General features: G+C 41.3%; 1 protein-coding gene across 2 annotated transcripts in view; it reads right to left on the reverse strand.

Annotated features, from left to right (window-relative positions):
- LOC120533651 (phospholipid scramblase 1-like) overlaps positions 1-21410 on the reverse strand; it is a 57918-nt gene that overhangs the window by 27034 nt on the left and 9474 nt on the right. Inside the window, exon 3 of one of the 2 annotated variants that reach the window (XM_039760562.1) lies at positions 12284-12334. In XM_039760562.1, the coding sequence (XP_039616496.1) occupies positions 12284-12334 (51 nt within the window). Of the gene's footprint in view, positions 1-12283; positions 12338-21410 lie in introns of both variants that reach the window. The other variant, XM_039760558.1, reaches the window with a different exon arrangement.

The following is a 21410-nucleotide window of genomic DNA, read 5'->3' on the forward strand; positions in this document are numbered from 1 at the left end:
TTTCTTTATTTTCAGATATTGTGTGATGGGTACAAGTGAGCTGGTCATGTGGTGGCTTGTTGTGTGTCTTATTATGGTTTGGCTACTAATTAAGGAAAAAGAAACAACAAAGGGGCCTGAGTCAAGTTAATTAAACTAAGGCAAAAGAAGTTAATTAGCAGCAAAAACTGGTCACTAATGAAGAAGATGGTTAGAATGAAAACCTACAGTCACTGCAGCCCTCCAGGACCGGAGTTTGACACCTGTGCCTTAAAGTAATGACCCCACTGAACTATCACCCCACCTAAAAATAGGAGCCAGCTCTCTCAGGTTCAGTATATTCCAACACCTGGTAAATGGCCAAGTTCAAGTCTTGGCCCGGGTTATATGGCTGAAATCTAGGTTTGACACCTAGTGTTGCTTTTTTCTGAAGATTAAATCCTTACCATACAAGGCATGGTACAGTCAAAATGGAAGGAGTGTGTTTAGGGAATGGTGATAATGATCACTCAGGCTGTATAGATTATTTTATAACCTGAAAACAGACTGGTGCCTGGGACTAAACATTGCCAAATGGGTTTATAAATGAGGAAGCAGAGCCTGGGGACTCTGAGGTGGGCTCTCCCATCTCTGGGACTGAGGTCACCGAGGTGGTCAAAAACTCCTTGGTGGCAGGGCCCCGAGGGTGGATGAGATACACCCGGAGTTCCTCAAGGCTCTGGATTTTGTAAAACTATCTTGGTTGACACGTCTCTGCAACATCGCATGGACATCGGGGACAGTGCCTCTGGATTGGCAGACCGGGGTGGTGGTCCCCATCTTTAAAAAGGGGGACCGGAGAGTGTGTTCCAACTACAGAGGGATCACACTCCTCAGCCTCCCTGGAAAAGTCTTTTCAGGGGTTCTGGAGAGGAGGGTCCGTCGGATAGTCAAACCTCGGATTCAGGAGGAACAATGTGGTTTTCGTCCTGGTCGCGGAACAATGGACCAGCTCTACACCCTTAGCAGAGTCCTGGAGGGTGCATGGGAGTTTGCGCAAACCAGTCTACATGTGTTTTGTGGACTTGGAAAAGGCGTTCGACCGTGTCCCTCGGGGAATCCTGTGGGGGGTGCTCCGGAAGTATGGGGTACCGGACCCCCTATTAAGAGCTGTTCGGTTCCTGTACAACCGGTGTCAGAGCTTGGTCTGTGATGCGGGCTCTGCATCGGTCTGTCGTGGTGAAAAAAGAGCTGAGCCATAAGGCAAAGCTCTCAATTTACCAGTCGATCCACGTTCCTATCCTCACCTATGGTCATGAGCTATGGGTAGTGACCGAAAGAACGAGATCGCGAATACAAGCGGCTGAAATGAGTTTCCTCCGCAGGGTGTCTGGGCTTTCCCTTAAAGATAGGGCGAGAAGCTCAGTCATCCGGGAGGGGCTCAGAGTAGAGCTGCTACTCCTCCGCATCGAGAGGAGTCAGATGAGGTGGCTCGGGCATCTGATCAGAATGCCTCCTGGACGCCTCCCTGGTGAGGTGTTCCGGGCACGTCCAACTAGGAGGAGGCCCCAGGGAAAACCCAGGACACGCTGGAGGGACTATGTCCCCCGGCTGGCCTGGGAACACCTTGGGATTCTCCCAGAAGAGCTGGAAGAAGTGGCCGGGGAGAGGGAAGTCTGGGCCTCTCTGCTCAAGCTGCTGCCCCCGCAACCCGACCCTGTATAAGCGGAAGAGGATGGATGGATGGATGGGCTTATAGCTTGGGAAAAGTAGGGAATACTTAACAAACATACTTAATCCGATCAAAGAGTTTGAGCAAAGACATCCATCATACTGACAGCCAGCCAATGAAATGTGTGTAGCATTACTTGTTCTGGAATCCCAAGTGGAATTTTAAAATAAATATGGCCAGTCCAAGAGATGAACAGACAGCAGTGTCAGGAGAGGGAAGGAGTGACGTCAGGAGAGAGCAAGAGATGTGCAACAGTTTTCAGTTGATTGTCAGCTAAAGCATCTCATGAACGATATCGACTACTAGATCAAAAGCCACCAAAGGACAGTCATCTTTGACACTTTTTTGTAAGCTTTTTCAAAAGACTATACATATCAGACTTAGCTATTCACATTTTCTTTTATGCTTTCCTTTACTGGTATTATTGTTCTTTAATAAATACCAAGTTGATTTTAACTCTCTGTACTTTTATCTAGAGTGACTGAAGTAATAAGGTAAATATTTAGAGCACCTGATGCAAAAAAGAAGTGCCATATGGTCTGAACTGTGAGGTTTATCAGACTTAGGATGAAGAGCTATGTCCAACAGTGAACAGTACGTAAAGTAAAACATTATTGGTTGATTAATGGCCTATAATCAATGATGTAGAACCTTTGTATGTTTGAATATATTCTTGAAGACCAAAAGTAATATTTAGGTCTCAGATATATCTAAGATATTGTTCATGCCAAAGATAATTATGTCTCTTTAAGTGCAAAGAGTGGTACGTTATTCTTACGGCACTTATGTGGTTAAAGTGCTAGAGAGTGGAGTATGCGTCATTCATATGGTACTTTTATGGTTGGGTCTGTGTGTATGTTTATATCTAAGTGTGTATGTTAATCCTAAGGTGCAAGAATAGACCAACCTAGTTAACAAACTTGGCTAAGTCGAGGAAGTGGTGTCCTTAACTGGCCAGTGAGTAAGGATCATTGAGTTTGAGCTGGATGAATTGATTACTTGAAATAGCAATACATAATGTGCAAAGGAAAGATGAAAAAACTGCACAATAGTTCTGGGATAGGGTTAAGAGTTATTTTTCCCAATTTATTAATTTACTAATTTAGAGGGTGATGGTCAAAGTACTCCTTTGGTAACTGACATATCTGTAAATGGGCTGCAACCCCAGAAACAAGTACAACATATACAAGGCCGGGAACAAGAGATACCAGAAAAGAGTGCAAAAATATTACAAAATTTTGTTGATCAGGAAAATGCAAAGAAGGCCGATAATATGGATACATTTTTAACTACGCCAGCTGCTCTGATTATTGCTAACAATCCTTAAGGAAGGGAAATAGGCAGAAGGCACTGGAGATTCAGAGGAGGTAACCAATGGCCAAAATCATTGCAAAGTTTCTTCAATAGGGGTAAAGGTCATTCTCAAGGCAGAGAACATGAATGTTTTATTTGTGGCTCATTTGAACACTGGGCTAAAACTGCCCACAAAGAAAATAATAGTAACAAACTGGTATTCAGCAAGATCAACATGTGGTGTCTTACATATTGCATGATCCCTAACCTCAAAAATAGGAGGCGGCAATAATATCTCCAGCAGTAGGCCTGCCACAGTATGCAAAGCCTTTTTATCTTTTTGTGCATGAAAGTAAGTTATTTGCACAAGGCATATTTACACTGAAACCTTCTTATTCTTTCTCCCTGCTGGCATTCTTCTTTTGAAACATTTAGACCAGACAGCTTCCAGCTTCCCAGGCTGTCTTCATGCTATGACAGCAGAATGGGAAGATCTTAAAATGGCTAGGCCTCTTTTATTAAATTCTGTCTGTTATCTAATGGTTTTTCATTCTGAAGCAACATCACTTACATCCAAAGCCCCTCACTACTGCACTGGTTCCACAGTAGGCTCACTAAATGTGAGGTTGATTTGCTATCTGTTCACTTAGCATTATGATTCAGTGCTGTACAACTCAAAATCCTGCAACCCTCCCATCTCATAATTGTGAAATTGTAACTCAAGGGCCACCTTTAACACTAGAATTACCAGAGCCTATGAAAAAACTCGTAATTCCGTCCCACCTTAAATTGCTTCTTAAATCTCTTCACACCTCTCTGCCAGTGTCCTTTGTCCTCTACATGTGCTGATAAAGAGAAGCTAGGAGCAGCCGGCTATTCCATCCCCCCACCAATTTATAATGTGCACGAACTTCTCCCAGCTCATGCCTTATTGAGTATCTGGGAGTGAAGTGGAGTTTTAGAGTGGAAAAAATAGATCGTTATTTGGAACACACGCATTTCATGTCTGTTCCGTTTCTACAGTAATCTCTGTAAACACATTGTTAAAACAGAAACGTTTTTTATATTCTAGTAGTACATGACAAAATGTAGGCATAAACTATATAATGTATGAAGCCTGAAGTCCAAATATCAGAGAAACATTTTCACAAAAGGTACAAATATAACACAATTGTGCTTTTATTCAAAAATATTACTGCAGAAACAAAAAGCCGTCTTAACATGCGACATTGACAGCCATTTATTGTAACTGCCTCCGTGGTGCAATAGAATCAGTTCCCGCTTGGGAATCAAAAGGTTGCGAGTTCGTTCCTGCACCACTCTGTTTTGAGAAGTAAACTGCTCTTAGTCTTACTATTTTAGAATAAAAGCATACATTTGATTTCAGTCTGTAACAACCGGTGCCATTTATGATCTTTGTAAAGGTTAGCATTTTTTTTTTTATTCACTTTTCATTCTCTCAGTCGCATTCAGAATCAATCCATACAACCCCATCTGACACGGCTGTTTTCACATAAAGACGCGCTATAGCTCTGCAGTGTACCACGATGCATACTAACGTGTCCCCGGGTTTTGACACACAAACGCTGGCGAAGCTGCCTTCTTCATATCTCACAGTCACTTGATTTTCTTTTTATTCAGTTTTATTGAGTGTTCCTGCCAGTCCCCGCATGTTGCTGTACGCTGTTTCTTTTGTAGTCCAGGACATGCAGAGGAGAGAATGGTAAAGAGCAGTAACTTCGGCGCTATATGCAATCATCAGACACTCCCCATCTGCCTGTTGTTTTGTTATACTTTTACACCAACATATGTTCTTGTGTTTGAGCATGCTCAAACGGGCATGTTTAAAAAAAATACACGTGTAATGCCACGAAAAGTGCACGCAGACACTTAATCTCGCAAACAAAACAAGTGCACTTTTATTCAAGACTACCTGTATAACCGAAGAAAAAAGAAAGCAAGTTACAGTAGGCAATTGATACGACAGCTTGCATGGTACAATGCTAAGAAGTGCTGATTTTCATTCCGTGCTATATAAAATCATCACATTCAAATATTAACAGTTCCCACACACCCAAGGACCGTCCTTCCTACATTTACGACACGTGTACTTGTTGCAGTGTACACACCTCTCTGTGCTATGGTTCCTATTATACTGAATGAGCACCTGACACTATACGTTCTTCCCTGGGGGAAGGTCCCACATCAGAGAATTTCCAGTTCCTGCATAAATTCACACCCGATCTGACGCTGTTCGTTTTCAAATAATATTGCATTAGTGCGATGATATTTTCACATATATTGTCTCTTTCTTTCAGCTGTGTAATAGAAACCACAGCATAGAGAGAAGTGTGTACATTGCTTCTTACAGGAAAAGGCGATGGAAAAAGTGCACTTTTGTTATACTTTTACTCCAACATATGTTTCTGTGTTTGAGCGACACGGGCAGATGGGAAGTGTCTGATGACTGCATATAGCGCCGAAGTTACTGCTCTTTACGATTCTCTCCTCTGCATGTCCTGGAGTACAAAAGAAACAGCGTACAGCAACATGCGGGGACTGGCAGGAACACTCAATAAAACTGAATAAAAAGGAAATCAAGTGACGGTGAGATACGAAGAAGGCAGCTTCGCCAGCGTTTGTGTATCAGAACCCTTTTTGCGTTAGTATGCATCGTGGTACACTGCAGAGCTATAGTGCGTCTTTATGTGAAAACAGCCGTGTCAGATGGGGATGTATGGATTGATTCTGAACGCGACTGAGAGAATGAAAAGTGAATTAAAAAAAAAGCTAACCTTTACAAGGATCATAAATGGCACCGGCTGTTACAGACTGAAATCAAATGTATGTTTTAATTCTAAAATAGTAAGACTAAGAGCAGTTTACTTCTCAAAACAGAGTAGTGCAGAATCGAACTTGCGACCTTTTGATTCCCAGGCGGGAACTGATTCTATTGTACCACGGAAGAAGTTACAATAAACAGCTGTCAATGTCGCATGTTAAGGCGGCTTTTTGTTTCTGCAGTAATATTTTTGAATAAAAGCGCAATTGTGTTATATTTGTACCTTTTGTGAAAATGTTTCTTTGATATTTGGACTTCAGGCTTCATACATTATATAGTTTATGCCTACATTTTGTCATCTACTACTAGAATATAAAAAACGTTTCTGTTTTAACAATGTGTTTACACAGATTACTGTAGAAACGGAACAGACATGAAATGCGTGTGTTCCAAATAACAATCTATTATTTCCACTCTAAAACTCCACTTCACTCCCAGATACTCAATCAAGGCATGAGTTGGGAGAAGTTCGTGCACGTTCTAAATTGGTGGGGGGATGGAATAGCCGGCTGATCCTAGCTTCTCTTTATCAGCACATTTAGAGGACAAAGGACGCTGCCGGAGAGGTGTGAAGGGATTTAAGAAGCGATTTAAGGTGGGACGGAATTATGAGTTTTTTTCGTAGGCTCTGATAATTCTAGTGTTAAGATAACCCTCTTCCAAATCCAGATTGTGTATATATTGTCACGCTTGGGTCACAGATTTGCACAGAGACACAGGAGGTCGTAAAAACAAGAAGGATTTTTATTCAAACACCGCAAACACATGAGCTTAAACGTGCTCCATGACAAGTCAGAGACTATATAAACTGCTCAAAAAAATTAAAGGAACACTTTAAAAACACATCAGATCTCAATGGGAAAGAGAAATCCTCCTGGATATCTATACTGATATAGACTGGGTAATGTGTCACGAACAAAAGGATGCCACATCGTTTGATGGAAATTAAAATGATCAACCTACAGAGCCCTGAATTCTAAGACGCCCCAAAAATCAGAGTGAAAAAATTATGTGGCAGGCTAGTCCATTTTGCCAAAATTTAATTGCAGCAACTCAAAATTGTACGCAGCACTTTGTAAGGCCCCTGTGTTCTTGTATACATGCCTGACAACATCGGTGCATGCTTCTAATGAGATGACAGATGGTGTTGTGGGGGATCTCCTCCCAGATCTGGACCAGGGCATCGCTGAGCTCCTGGACAGTCTGAGGTGCAACCTGGTGGCATTGGATGGACCAAAACATAATGTCCCAGAGGTGTTCTATTGGATTTAGGTCAGGAAAGTGTGGTGGCCAGTCAATGGTATCAATTCCTTCATCCTCCAGGAACTGCCTGCATACTCTCACCACATGAGGCCAGGAATTGTCGTGCACCAGGAGCCACTGTACCAGCATAGGGTCTGACAATGGGTCCAAGGATTTCATCCTGATACCTAATGGCAGCCAAGGTGCCTTTGACAAGCCTGTAGCGGTCTGTGTGACCCTCCATGGATATGCCTCCCCAGACAATCATTAACCCACCACCAAACTGCTCATGCTGAATGATGTTACAGGCAACATAATGTTCTCAATGGCTTCTCCAGACCCTTTCACTTCTGTCACGTGCTCAGGGTGAACCTGCTCTCATCTGTAAAAAGCACAGGGCACTAGTGGTGCATCTGCCAATTCTGGTATTCTACGGCGAATGTCAATCGAGCTGCATGCTGCTGGGCAGTGAGCTCAGGGCCCATTAGAGGGCATGGGGCCCTTGGGTCACCATCATGAAGTCTTTCTGGTTGTTTGGTCAGAGACATTCACACCAGTGGCCTGCTGGAGGTCATTTTGTAGGGCTCTGGCAGTGCACATCCTGTTCCTCCTTGCCCAAAGGAGCAGATACTGGTCCTGGATGGGTTATGGACCTTCTATGGCCCTCTCCAGCTCTCCTAGAGTAACTGCTTGTCTCCTAGAATCTCCTCCATGCCCTTGAGACTGTGCAGGGAGACACAGCAAACCTTCTGGCAATGATACATATTGATGTGCCATCCTGGAGAAGTTGGACTACCTGTGCAACCTCTGTAGGGTCCAGGTATCGCCTCATGCTACCAGTGGTGACACTGACTGTAGCCAGCCAACTAGTGAAGAAACAGTCAGAAAAGATGAGGAGGGAAAAATGTCAGTGGCCTCCACCTGTTAAACCATTCCTGTTTTGGGGGTCATCTCATTGTTGCCCCTCTAGTGCATCTGTTGTTAATTTCATTAACACCACAGCAGCTGAAACGGATTAACAACCCCTCTGCTACTTAACTGACCAGATTAATATCCCATAAGTTTCATTGACTTTATGCTATACTCTGATTAAAAAGTGTTCCTTTAATTCTTTTGAGCAGTATATATATATATATATATATATATATATATATATATATATATATATATATATATAAAAAATATAATATAAATATATATATATGACAACAACACTCATATAAATGACAAAACAATTACATTAACAATCTAGTTACGTTATTTTTAAAATTATATATTCTGCTAGTATATATATACACACACACACACACACACAAACATATATATATAGCAAAACCCCCGAGCTTCGCAGCGGTGAAGTACTGCTTTTAAATTTTTTTAAGAAGAAAAGTAAACCTTTTTAAACTGAAGGAAAATATACCAATAATTATTTGTTAAGGATCTCTTTGTATACCACGTTGTCAGTTCAGCACTCGTAATCGTCGTAATATGACCAAGCTGTGCGAGCTTACTCTTGAACATGCAACGTATAGTTGTCTAGGAGAGAAGTAATCTTGCCTCAAATCAATGGCAACCTTTTGTAGGGTCTGTCCCTGAGACTTAATACTTGCCATCGTGAAGCAGAGCCTTACTGGAAATTGGAGGCATTTGAATTGAAATAGGAGATCAGAGGGTATAACGGGGATGCGAGGAATACAAACTCTCTCCCCTGAGCAACTGCAAGTAAAAATAGTTGCCTCAATTAGGTTCTTTTGCAGACACGTGACCTGAAGTCTCATGCCATTACAAAGTCTCGGTGGCTGTAAGGTTTTCAGTAACATTATTGGTGTCCCAACCCTCAAAATTAAGATTATGCTCAGTAGTGCCTGGAGGATTCAGAGTGTGGAGAAACTCTAGAGACAGCGTGTGTATTAACTTGTGGATTTTTCTGTGAGTGTTTGGTGGCAGCGTCACGAAGTTCCTCCCGCAAGACCGTGTTAGCTGCGTAGCTCAGCTTGGAGCAAAACAAAGTGAATGAAATGAGGTGAATGTGAAGGGAGATGATGACGTGACTCCCCCACCCGCGTGAACTGTCAGCCTCTCCACAAACACAGTCTCTCGGATCTCAACTCTACTTTATATAAATCAGTAAAGGAGAGAGGACTAAACACTAAGTAAAAAGAGCGGCAAGACCGTGTGAGGTGCAGAGCTTAGCTCGGATCGAAATGAAGTGAATGATATGAAGTGAATGGGAGGGGAGATGATGACGTGACTCCCCCACCCGCCTTAACTGTCAATCCCTCCACAAACACAGTCTCTCAGAATTTGCATAAGCACAGTTCTTCACTAGCAATTTTAACTTAGTTACAAAGTGATCAAAACTCTCGTTTATACCCTGCGATCTCTCATTAAACTTCCCGCGAATACTGCACTTGTTGTGGGCATGACAAACGCCAGCGGCAGCCTGTCTATGAACTTAATTTAAACTTCAGGATTACACCATGCTTTGTTTCCGAAGTAGCTGCACTCATGAATATGCTTGTATGGATCATTCGCTTCATATTCTTTTGCTACCTTCTCAATTGTGTAGTGCGTTTTTCAAACAGGTTTGATTCATCGAAGTGATCACTCGTACTGCATTCACAGTCAGTTCACGGGTGCCGCTCTCTTGTGTGATCTTGCGATGTCCACGGCTTTATTTAATGTTAGCTAAGACCCGGCACTTCAAAGTTTCTCGCTACAGCAATTTTAACTCCATTACAAAGTGATCCAAAGTCTCGTTTATACCCCATGTCTTCTCATTAAACTTGTATCTTGCGAATATCGTATTCATCTTAGGCATGACAAACGGCAGTGGGAGCGTGTCTATAAGCTTAATTTAAACTTACGGTTTACATCGTGCTTTGTTTCCGCAGTAGCTGCACTTATGAATATGCTTGAATGCGTCACTCGCTTGATATTCTTTTGCTGCCTTCTCAATTGTGTAATGTTTTTCTTCAGCGCTCTTTGGAGCTCTTACTTGTTCTCTACACACTGCGTTCAGTCAGCTCACGTGATTACATGGGAGGTGTGATGATACTATTACAGTATATGGACGAAAATATGCTCCAGTTATGACCATTATGCGTAGAATTTCGAAATGAAACCTGCCCAACTTTTGTAAGGAAGCTATAAGGAATGAGCCTGCCAAATTTCAGCCTTCTACCTACACGGGAACTTGGAGAATTAGTGATGAGTCAGTGAGTGAGTGAGTGAGTCAGTGAGGGCTTTGACTTTTATTAGTATAGATATACATATACACACACACACACACACGCACACACATACACATATATATATACACACACACATACATACATATATACATACATATATACATATATATACTGTACATATACACATACATATACACATATACATACATATATACACATATACATACATATTTTAACATATACAGTGGTTTGAAAAATTATTTACCCCCTTCCTGATTTCTTATTCTTTTGCATGTTTGTCACACAAAATGTTTCTGATCATCAAACACATTTAACCATTAGTCAAATATAACACAAGTAAACACAAAATGCAGTTTTTAAACGATGGTTTTTATTATTTAAGGAGAAAAAAAATCCAAACCTACATGGCCCTGTGTGAAAAAGTAATTGCCCCCTTGTTAAAAAATAACCTAACTGTGGTGTGTCACACCTGAGTTCAATTTCCGTAGCCACCCCCAGGCCTGATTACTGCCACATCTGTTTCAATCAAGAAATCACTTAAATAGGAGCTGCCTGACACAGAGAAGTAGACCAAAAGCACCTCAAAAGCTAGACATCATGCCAAGATCCAAAGAAATTCAGGAACAAATGAGAACAGAAGTAATTGAGATCTATCAGTCTGGTAAAGGTTATAAAGCCATTTCTAAAGCTTTGGGACTCCAGCGAACCACAGTGAGAGCCATTACCCACAGATGGCAAAAACATGGAACAGTGGTGAACCTTCCCAGGAATGGCCGGCCGACCAAAATTACCCCAAGAGCGCAGAGATGACTCATCCGAGAGGTCACAAAAGACCCCAGGACAACGTCTAAAGAACTGCAGGCCTCACTTGCCTCAATTAAAGTCAGTGTTCACGACTCCACCATAAGAAAGAGACTGGGCAAAAACGACCTGCATGGCAGATTTCCAAGACGCAAACCACTGTTAAGCAAAAAGAACATTCTGGCTTGTCTCAATTTTGCTAAGAAATATCTCAATGATTGCCAAGACTTTTGGGAAAATACCTTGTGGACTGATGAGACAAAAGTTGAACTTTTTGGAAGGCAAATGTCCTGTTACATCTGGCGTAAAAGGAACACAGCATTTCAGAAAAAGAACATCATGCCAACAGTAAAATATGGTGGTGGTAGTGTGATGGTCTGGGGTTGTTTTGCTGCTTCAGGACCTGGAAGGCTTGCTGTGATAGATGGAACCATGAATTCTACTGTATACCAAAAAATCCTGCAGAAGAATGTCCGGCCATCTGTTTGTCAACTCAAGCTGAAGCGATCTTGGGTGCTGCAAAAGGACAATGACCCAAAACACACCAGCAAATCCACCTCTGAATGGCTGAAGAAAACCAAAATGAAGACTTTGGAGTGGCCTAGTCAAGGTCCTGACCTGAATCCAATTGAGATGCTATGGCATGACCTTAAAAAGGCGGTTTATGCTAGAAAACCCTCAAATAAAGCTGAATTACAACAATTCTGCAAAGATGAGTGGGCCAAAATTCCTCCAGAGCGCTGTAAAAGACTCATTGCAAGTTATCGCAAATGCTTGATTGTAGTTATTGCTGCTAAGGGTGGCCCAACCAGTTATTAGGTTCAGGGGGCAATTACTTTTTCACACAGGGCCATGTAGGTTTGGATTTTGTTTTCTCCCTAATAATAAAACTGCATTTTGTGTTTACTTGTGTTATATTTGACTAATGGTTAAATGTGACAAACATGCAAAAGAATAACAAAATCAGGAAGGGGGCAAATTAGTTTTTCACACCACTGTGTGTGTATATGTATGTGTATATATATATATATATATATATATATATATATATATATATATATATATATATATATACACACACACACACACACACACATATATATACATATATATATATATACATATAGACTAACTAAAATTAAGTGCTTCTCTTTATTGCAGCCTATGGTTTGCAACAGATAAACTAAGTGTATGTATTACCTGGTGGGACAGGTACTCCAGACTGCATCTGCATCTGCATCTGATTTTTACCTGCTAAACACAAAGAAGTTTTTTTAAAAGTAGTAAAATTATATATATTGATCTATATTAAAACTAATACGTATATGTTAAATAAAATTTTGTACTTTGAAATATTAACAGACTGCATCACCTTTGAACTGCAGAGTACAGCCTAGGACTTCTGTTAGACATTTCCCTTTAAAAGGCATTTAAAGGACAAGTTTGGGATTTTTCAACACAAAATTTATTTCTTCAAAATCATAGTATATATTAACTGAACTCAAAAACTGGGTTCTAAAGTAAAACATTCTTTATAAATATTGAAATTTACTTGTCTGTTGTTGCAGCTTACAACGGGACTACATGGATCCACAGGTGAATGAAAAACCTTAAAATCTTACTGAATACGTTCATTTCTCCAGGCAAGTATTGAGATTACATATTGCATGTCATTTTAAGAAGGATTAAAAAAAAAAAGCATAATGCAAAACACTGTTGTGACTTTCAGCCATTTTAAAAGGAGACTGTGTACTTTTCTCCATTTCTGTTTCTTCACGACACCTTTCAATGTGAAGGACATGCATTAATCTCAGAAAGTCTTTGGCAAGTGCCATTATTGAAATTATTGGGTGTTGTTGCCCAGATGTGAATTGCGGTCTCTATTCTGTACATACCTAGGAAATAATAAATAAAGTCACACTTACGACCTCATAAACTTCTGTATAATGAAAGGATGTATTTCATTATTTCGTAAAGATTGAGAAGGTACGGATGTGCTTCAGTGAGACAGAATATTCTAATGACCCGGTATTGTGTGGGGTGCGGGAGATGGGGATGAGTCTCTGCTGATGGATGATGAATTGTGCCTATTATATTACTGGCTTTAAGGGGGGGATTGGGGGGAGAAGTTGGAGTGTCAGAACCATTAACCAAAAGTGTTGAATGAAGGGCGAGTATAATATTCTTATGAGTGGGTAACCTACATGATGAACAAAGGGACGAATATTTTGAAGCAGGTCATCATACTGGTACCCATGTAACCAGCGTCTCTTTGAAATTTAGTACTCTGGATATACATTGTGGAGTCCTCATTGCCATATAAGTTGGCAAAGCTTTTGTCTGTGTACATGGCAAAAACCCAGGGTGTGCCAACCATGTGCAGGGACATGCCTCCGTGTCTGATGTTATTTTCGCCAAGCACGAATCCATCAAGTATAAACCAACCTTAGGTACAGTATCGGCACACACATAAACCCACTGCAAATCATAGAGCTCCTTTTATACTGCCTTCTCCAGGGAGCACAGAGTTATCATTCCTGCCTCACAGCATCTGCATAGATTTTACACATTGTGCTAGTGACTTGTCTCTTTCAAAAACCTAAGGCTTTTATTAAAAATACAATACAGTGTAATCAGTTCAGTTCATATTTATTATATGTGCAAAGTACAATAAAAACCATATGTGCTCTTTTCCTCATGCTCTCGCTTAGTGTGCATCTCATTACGTATCAATGTAAAACAGCAACACAAAATGTAAAAGGGGTTTGGCTCAGTGTTGGTTTGTCATAAAGCCACCCACAATGGGGGCTGTGAGTACATAAGTGAAGAGGAAATGTATTTAACCTCAAGAAAAAAAAAAAAACAGTTAAAAAAATTCATGATAAAATAATTACTTCTAGTTTTCTTCATTTGTCACAAGAATGCCTCAAAGACAGAAGCCATATAATTTTTTAAATCAAAAACTTTGCTGCTTTAAAGTGGACATTTTTGATATGTTTTAAAGCTTAATTCACCTATGGGCCCGTTTATATGTTTTCTGTTTTCCTTCTTAAAATGACATGGGTACATTGTTCTGCAATATGAAATGTCAACACTCAGATCAATACTTGGATTGAAAAATGTATGAATTCAGTAAGTTTCAAGAGTTTTTCATTCTCCTGTGGACCTGTGTATCCTCTAGTCCCATTGTAAGCTACAAGAACAAACAAGTAAATTTCAAAATGTATAAAAAACATTTCACTTCAAAACACAATTTTGTGTGACAAATAAATATATAGTATGGTTGTGAAGAAATAATTTTAACTTGAAAAATGGTGAACTTGTGAGTCTCTAATACAGGGTGAGTCAAAATTATGTTAACATTTGAATGGTGGAAACAATTTATTCACAAAATATACTTCATATGTGCAAGATAATTTACAGGAATGTCTCAACCTGTTCGCCATCATGTTCAACACATGTATCATATGTGGCACATAAATTGTCCACAAAAATTGTATGTAAGTATATACATAGCAGTACCATTAGTGTTAACATTATTTTGACTCACCCTGTACAAATACACAGTATTATTAGCAATACTAAAAAGATGTATCATGTTAATGAATTACAGTCACACTACAAATCAGGTACAAAAAAAGATTATTTAACATTTAGCAAATTACCTATACCTGGTAAAGCTCTCAAATAAGCCAGTGAATGGTCATAACAGTTTTTCAAAACTTACTCACCAATGGGACATGTGATCCCCCAACATGCTATTTTATTTCGCTCAACTTGAACATTACTAACCCATTTAACAAAACACAGTGGAAAATAAATGTCACATTTTATTTAAAATAAGACAGATGTTGCAGTATGAGCAACAGCCCAAATGTTCCTTGTTGTTAACTTTTGAACACTTAATTTTCTTTAAGTGATATACTAAAATTAAGTCTCCTTTCATTCTTCTACAGCTCACAGCTTGGGTAGGGGAGAGGGTATGCCATCCATTTGAATAAGTTGCACTTCTGTATACCTAACTGCCAACAACTTTACTTCTTGTGGTGAAATCATTACAGTGAATTAAAGAGAGTCAAAAAAGCGATGACTTTTGAATATTTTTTTTAATTTCTGATTCATTAACCCAGCCACAGGGGATGCACAAACCAGTGTGTTTCCTTGTGCCGGTCCCAAGCCCGGATAAATGAGGAGGGTTATGTCAGGAAGGGAATCCAGTGTAAAAATCTGCCAGATCAACATACAGACAAAAATACAGATTTCTATAATGGATTGGTCGAGTCCCAGGTTAACAACGACCACCACCAATACTGTTAGCCAACAGAGTACTGGCAGAAATTGGGCTACTATTGGCCGAAGTAGAAGGAGATGTGTTTGGGGTTTAGACATGTCTGGAGGAAAGAGGAGAGGAGAAAGGTAAAGAGAGAATGGAAATGAGGGTAGGAACTTTGAACATTGGCAGTATGACTGGTAAGGGGACAGAGTTAGCTGATATGATGGAGAGAAGGAAGGTTAATATATTGTGTGTGCAAGAGACTAAATGGAAAGGGGAAAAGGCCAGGTGGATCAAAGGTGGATTGAAATTGTTCTATTATGGTGTGGATGGGAGGAGAAATGGGTTAAGGATTATTCTGAAGGAGCAGTATGTCTATGTATGATTATGAAGCTGGAAATTGGAGATGTGATGATGAATGTTGTTAGTGCACATGCCCCGCAGGTTGGGTGTGCAATGGATGAGAAAGAAGATTTCTGAAGTGAGTTGGATGAAGTGATGGACAATGTACCCAAGGGACAGAAATGACTGGAGCGGATATCAATGGACATGTTGGTAAAGAGAACAGAGGAGATGAGGAGGTGAAGGGTAGGTATGGTGTCAAGAAGAGGAATGAAGAAGGTCAGATGATAGCAGATTTTGCAAAAAGGATGGGCATTGCTGTGGTGAATATGTATTTTAAGAAGAGGGAACATAGGATGATGTACAAGAGAGGAGAAAGATGCACAAAAGTAGATTATATCCTATACAGATGAGTTAATCTGAAGGAGAATAAAGACTGCAAAGCGGTGACAAAGGAAAGTGTAAGTACAGCAGACGTAGTAAGGGCGACAGCAAGAAGGGTGCTTGGTGTGACATTTGGACAGAGAAAGGACGAAAAGGAAACTTGGTGGGGGAATGGGGAAGTACAGGAGAGTATACAGAGGAAGAGGCTGTCGAAGAAGAAGTGGGAAAGTTAGATGCAGAAAGTAGACATGAGTACAAGGAGATAAGGCGCAAGGTGAAGAGAGAGGTGGCAAAGGCTAAAGAAAAGGTATATGATGAGTTGTAAGAGAGGCTGGACACTAAGGAGGGAGGAAAAGGCCTGTACTGATTGGCTAGACAGAGGGACTGAGGTGAGAAAGATGTGCAGCAGGTTTGGGTGATAAAGGATAAAATTGGAAACGTAAGAGAGGAAGGTTTGTTAAGCAGATGGAAAGAGTACTTTGAGAGGCTGATGAATGAAGAAAATGATGGAGAGAAAGTTGTATAATTTGGAAACAATGAATCAGGAAGTGCACTGGAGTCAGGTACTTAGAGTTGTATAGGGAAATATTAGATCATTATTTGTAACACTTGCATTTCATGTGTGTTCCGCTTCTACAACAATCTAAAATCTAAACAAATCGTTAAAACAGAAATGTTTTTCATATCTTAGTAATAAATGACAAAATGTAGATATAAGCTGTATAAGCTGCATAATTTGTGAAGCCTGAAGTCCAAAGATCAAATAAACACTTTCACAAAAGGTACAAGGATGATACAATAGCTTCCATGGCGCAGTGGTAAGAACTGGTGACTTATAATCAAGAGTCCCCCAGTCTGATCCAAACTACCGCGTTTTGAGTAGTGAGCTGCTCTTATTGTTATTATAATACAATAAAAAACATACATTTAATTTGCGTCTGTAACAGCTGGTGTAAATTTATAGTACTTATAAAAAATTACGTTTTTTTTTCCCCCCACTTTTATTCTCGGTCACAATACATACTACCCCCCAGGAATCTGACACTGTTAGTTTTTATTTGAGACTGGGAATAACTGTAGATGTGAGTGGTGTTTTGAGACAATGGCACTGGAAATTCTCTGATCTGGATGGATAAAAGCTATTCTCAGTCACGCACACCACTCACATCAATGTCCAGTTTTCCCTGTCCCAGTCTCATTCACGCACAAGATCTGACACGGCTTTCAAATAAAGAGGTGGTATAACAAAACAAGTTTGTTCATTATACCACGTCTTAATCTGAAAAAGGTGTCAGGTTGGAGAGTGGTTGTGGAAGCTTGAACGTGAGTGAGAGAACTAAAAAAAAAAAAAAACCCCCGCTAACTCTGGACACAAATCCAATGAATGCTTTTATTGTATGTTAACAATAAGAGCAGTTCACTACTCAAAATGGTAAATTTGGGAAGCGGCCGATATCAAAACCACAACCTCTTGATTGGAAGGCAGCAGTTCTTAGCATTGCACCACGCAGTATTAACCGCCTGCCGTAACCTGCTTTCGTTTTTCTTCGGTTAAATTCTTGAGCAAAAAGTGCACTTGTTTTGTTATACTTGTACCTTTTGTATGTATGTATGGATGGATGGATGGATGGAAGGATACTTTATTAATCCCAAGGGGAAATTCACATAATCCAGCAGCAGTATACTGATACAAAGAAACAATATTAAATTAAATAGTAATTACAAATGAAAAAATAAAAATAAAATTAATGTTAGCATTTACTCCCCTGGGTGGAATTGAAAAGTTGCATAGTGTGGGGGAGGAACGATCTCCTCAGTCTGTCAGTGGAGCAGGACAGTGACAAAAGTCTGTCACTGAAGCTACTCCTCTGCCTGGAGATGACACTGTTCAGTGGATGCAGTGGATTATTCATGATTGACAGGAGTTTGCTTAATGCCCGTCGCTCTGCCACAGATGTTAAACTGTCCAACTTTACTCCTACAATACAGCCTGCCTTCTTAACAAGTTTGTCCAGGTGTAAGGCGTCTTTCATCTTTATGCTGCCACCCCAGCACACCACGCGTAGAAGAGGGCACTCGCCACAACCGTCTGGTAGAACATCTGCAGCATCTTACTGCAGATGTTGAAGGATGCCAACCTTCTCAGAAAGTATAGTCTGCTCTGACCTTTCTTACATAGAGCATCAGTATTGGCAGTCCAGTCCAATTTGTCATCCAGCTGCACTCCCAGATATTTATAGGTCTGCACCCTCTGCACACAGTCACCTCTGATGATCACAGGGTCCATGAGGGGCCTGGGCCTCCTAAAATCCACCACCAGCTCCCTGGTCTTGCTGGTGTTAAGGTGTAAGTGGTTTGAGTCGCACCATTTAACAAAGTCTTTGATTAACTTTCTGTACTCCTCCTCCTGCCCACACCTGATGCAGCCCACAATAGCAGTGTCATCAGCTAACTTTTGCACGTGGCAGGACTCGAGTCATATTGGAAGTCTGATGTATATAGATTGAACAGGACCGGAGAAAGTACAGTCCCCTGCGGCGCCCCTGTATTGCTGAACACAATGTCAGACCTGCAGTTCCCAAGACGCACATATTGAGGTCTGTCTGTAAGATAGTCCACAATCCATGCCACCAGGTGTGAGTCTACTCCCATCTCAGTCAGCTTGTCTCTAAGGAGCAGAGGTTGGATGGTGTTGAAGGCGCTAGAGAAGTCCAAAACATAATTCTTACAGCACCACTGCCTCTGTCCAGGTGGGAGAGGGATCGGTGTAGCATATAGATGATGGCATCCTCCGCTCCCACCTTCTCCTGGTATGCGAACTGCAGAGGGTCGAGGGCGTGGGGACCTGTGGCCTCAGGTGGTGAAGCAGCAGCGCTCCATGGTCTTCATCAGATGTGACGTCAGAGCAACAGGCGGAAGTCATTCAGCTCACTAGGACGTGATACCTTTGGGACAGGGTGATACAAGATGTTTTCCAAAGCCTTGGGACTCTCCCCTGTTCCAGGCTCAGGTTGAAGATGCGCTGTAGAGGACTCCCCAGTTCCAACGCACAGGCCTTCAGCAGTCGTGGCGATACACCATCTGGACCCGCTGCTTTGCTGGCACAAAGTCTTTTCAGCTCTCTGCTCACATGGGCTGCTGTAATTGTGGGTGGGGATGTCTCACCTATGCTGGTATCAGCAGAAGGATGGTTGGAGGATGCAGTACTCGAGGTGAGAGTGGGTTACTGTGATCAAACCTATTAAAGAAGTTGTTCATTTGGTTTGCTCTCTCCACGCCTGTCTCGATGGCGGCACCCGCTTGAGCTGCAGCCAGTGATAATCTTCATCCCATCCCACACTTCCTTCATGCTGTTGTTCTGCAACTTCTGCTCCAGCTTTCTCCTGTACTGCTCTTTCGCCGCCCTGAGCTGGACTCGAGTTCCTTCTGCACGCTTGAGCTCATGCTGATCACCACCTTTAAAAGCCCTTTTCTTCTGGTTCAAAAGGCCCTTGATGTCACTTGTAATCCATGGCTTGTTGTTAGCATAGCAGCATACTGTTCTTACTGGAACTACAATGTCCATACAGAAGTTGATGTAATCAGTTGTGCATTCAACAGCCTCTTCAATGTTCTCACTATGTGACCCAAGCAATATATCCCAGTCTGTAGTTCCAAAGCAGTCTCTCAGAGCCTGCTCTGCCTCAGGGGACCACTTCCTGAATGAGCGTGTAGTTGTAGGTAGCGCCCTCACTCTTGGTTTGTATTGAGGCTGAAGCAGAACCAGGTTATGATCTGCTTTCCCAAGCGCAGGCAGCGGGGTGGCGCTGTATGCGTCTTTAACGTTTGCATACAGTAGGTCGATAGTCCTGTTTCCCCGAGTGTTACAATCCACATACTGGGAGAAGGCAGGTAATGTTTTGTCCAGCGTTACATGGTTAAAGTCTCCAGCGATTAGCACAAGTGCCTCAGGGTGCTGCGTTTGTAACTTAGCAACTGCGGAATGGATGATGTCACTCGCCATCTCGCGTTCGCTTGAGGGGATGTAAACAATAACAACAATTACGTGTCCAAACTCTCTGGGCAAGTAATAGGGGCGCAGACTTACGGCCAACAGTTCGATGTCCCTGCAGCAAGTGGAGATTTTAACGTTTACATGTCCTGAGTTGCACCACTTTGTATTGACATAGAGAGCGAGTCCTCCTCCTTTCTTCTTTCCGCAGGTACTTGCGTCTCTGTCCGCTCTAACTGTGCTAAACCCGGTAGCTCCACGTTAGCATCTGGGATTGTAAGCGTTAGCCACGTTTCACTAAAACACAGCAAGCTGCATTCTCTGTAGGTTCTGACATTTTCACCAGCACAGCCAGTTTGTCGATCTTATTTGGTAGTGAGTTCACATTTCCCAGGATCACAGAAGGCACCGACGGTTTATAACGCCATTTTCTCTCAAGTTGTCTTGATTTAATCTTATCTTTTATCTTTGCGCTGGCTCGGCTAGCCCGATATCGTCTTCTTACCTCGTCAGGTAAATAAGGAACCACACCGGCATAAGCATTTCTTCTCAGTGCTTTAAGCTGACTACTTGAATAGGCGATTCTCGGAGTGTAAAAATCCATGTCAAATAGTAAAAAGTGTCCAGGGAGCAATTCCACATAAAAGAAAGTGGTAGAAGTGATCAGTGAAATAGAGAAAAATAGAGATAATAAGGTAAAAAGATAAAGTCATATACGGAGCTGCTGGAAAGGCTGCCACTCAGATGCGGCGCCGGAAATATTTTATTTCATATTTGTATTTCAGGCTTCACACATTATACATTTCATGTGTACATTTTGTCAATTATTACTAAAACATGAAAATCGTTTGTGTTAACTGCGTTTTTACATAGATTGTTGATGACACGGAACACACATGAAATGTATTTATTCCAAATGACGATGTACTTTTTTTACCCTATAAAGCTCCAGCACGTCACTCAAAGATAAACACTGAACACTGAGAAACTTCTTTGAGAACTGAACTGTGGCGGTGGGCGGGAGGATGGGATACCAGGCTGCTTGCTGTTTATCGACACATTTACAGGACAAAAGACGCTGATGGAGAGGTGAGAAAGGATTTAAGATGGGCCGGATTTAGGAGTTTTCTCGTAGGCTCTGGTAATTCTAGTGTTAATGGAATCTTGGAAAGTGTGAGGATGCCTGTGGAGTGGAGAAGAAGTGTACTGGTACCAATTTTTAACAATAAGGGGGATGTGCAGAGCAGAGGGGGATAAAATTCATGACCCACAGCATGAAGTAATGGGAAGGAGTAGTGGAAGCTAGGTTAAGAAGACGGGTGATGATTAGTGAGCAG

The sequence above is a fragment of the Polypterus senegalus genome, chromosome 1 (genome assembly GCF_016835505.1).
Source record: "Polypterus senegalus isolate Bchr_013 chromosome 1, ASM1683550v1, whole genome shotgun sequence".
Lineage (NCBI taxonomy): Eukaryota > Metazoa > Chordata > Cladistia > Polypteriformes > Polypteridae > Polypterus > Polypterus senegalus.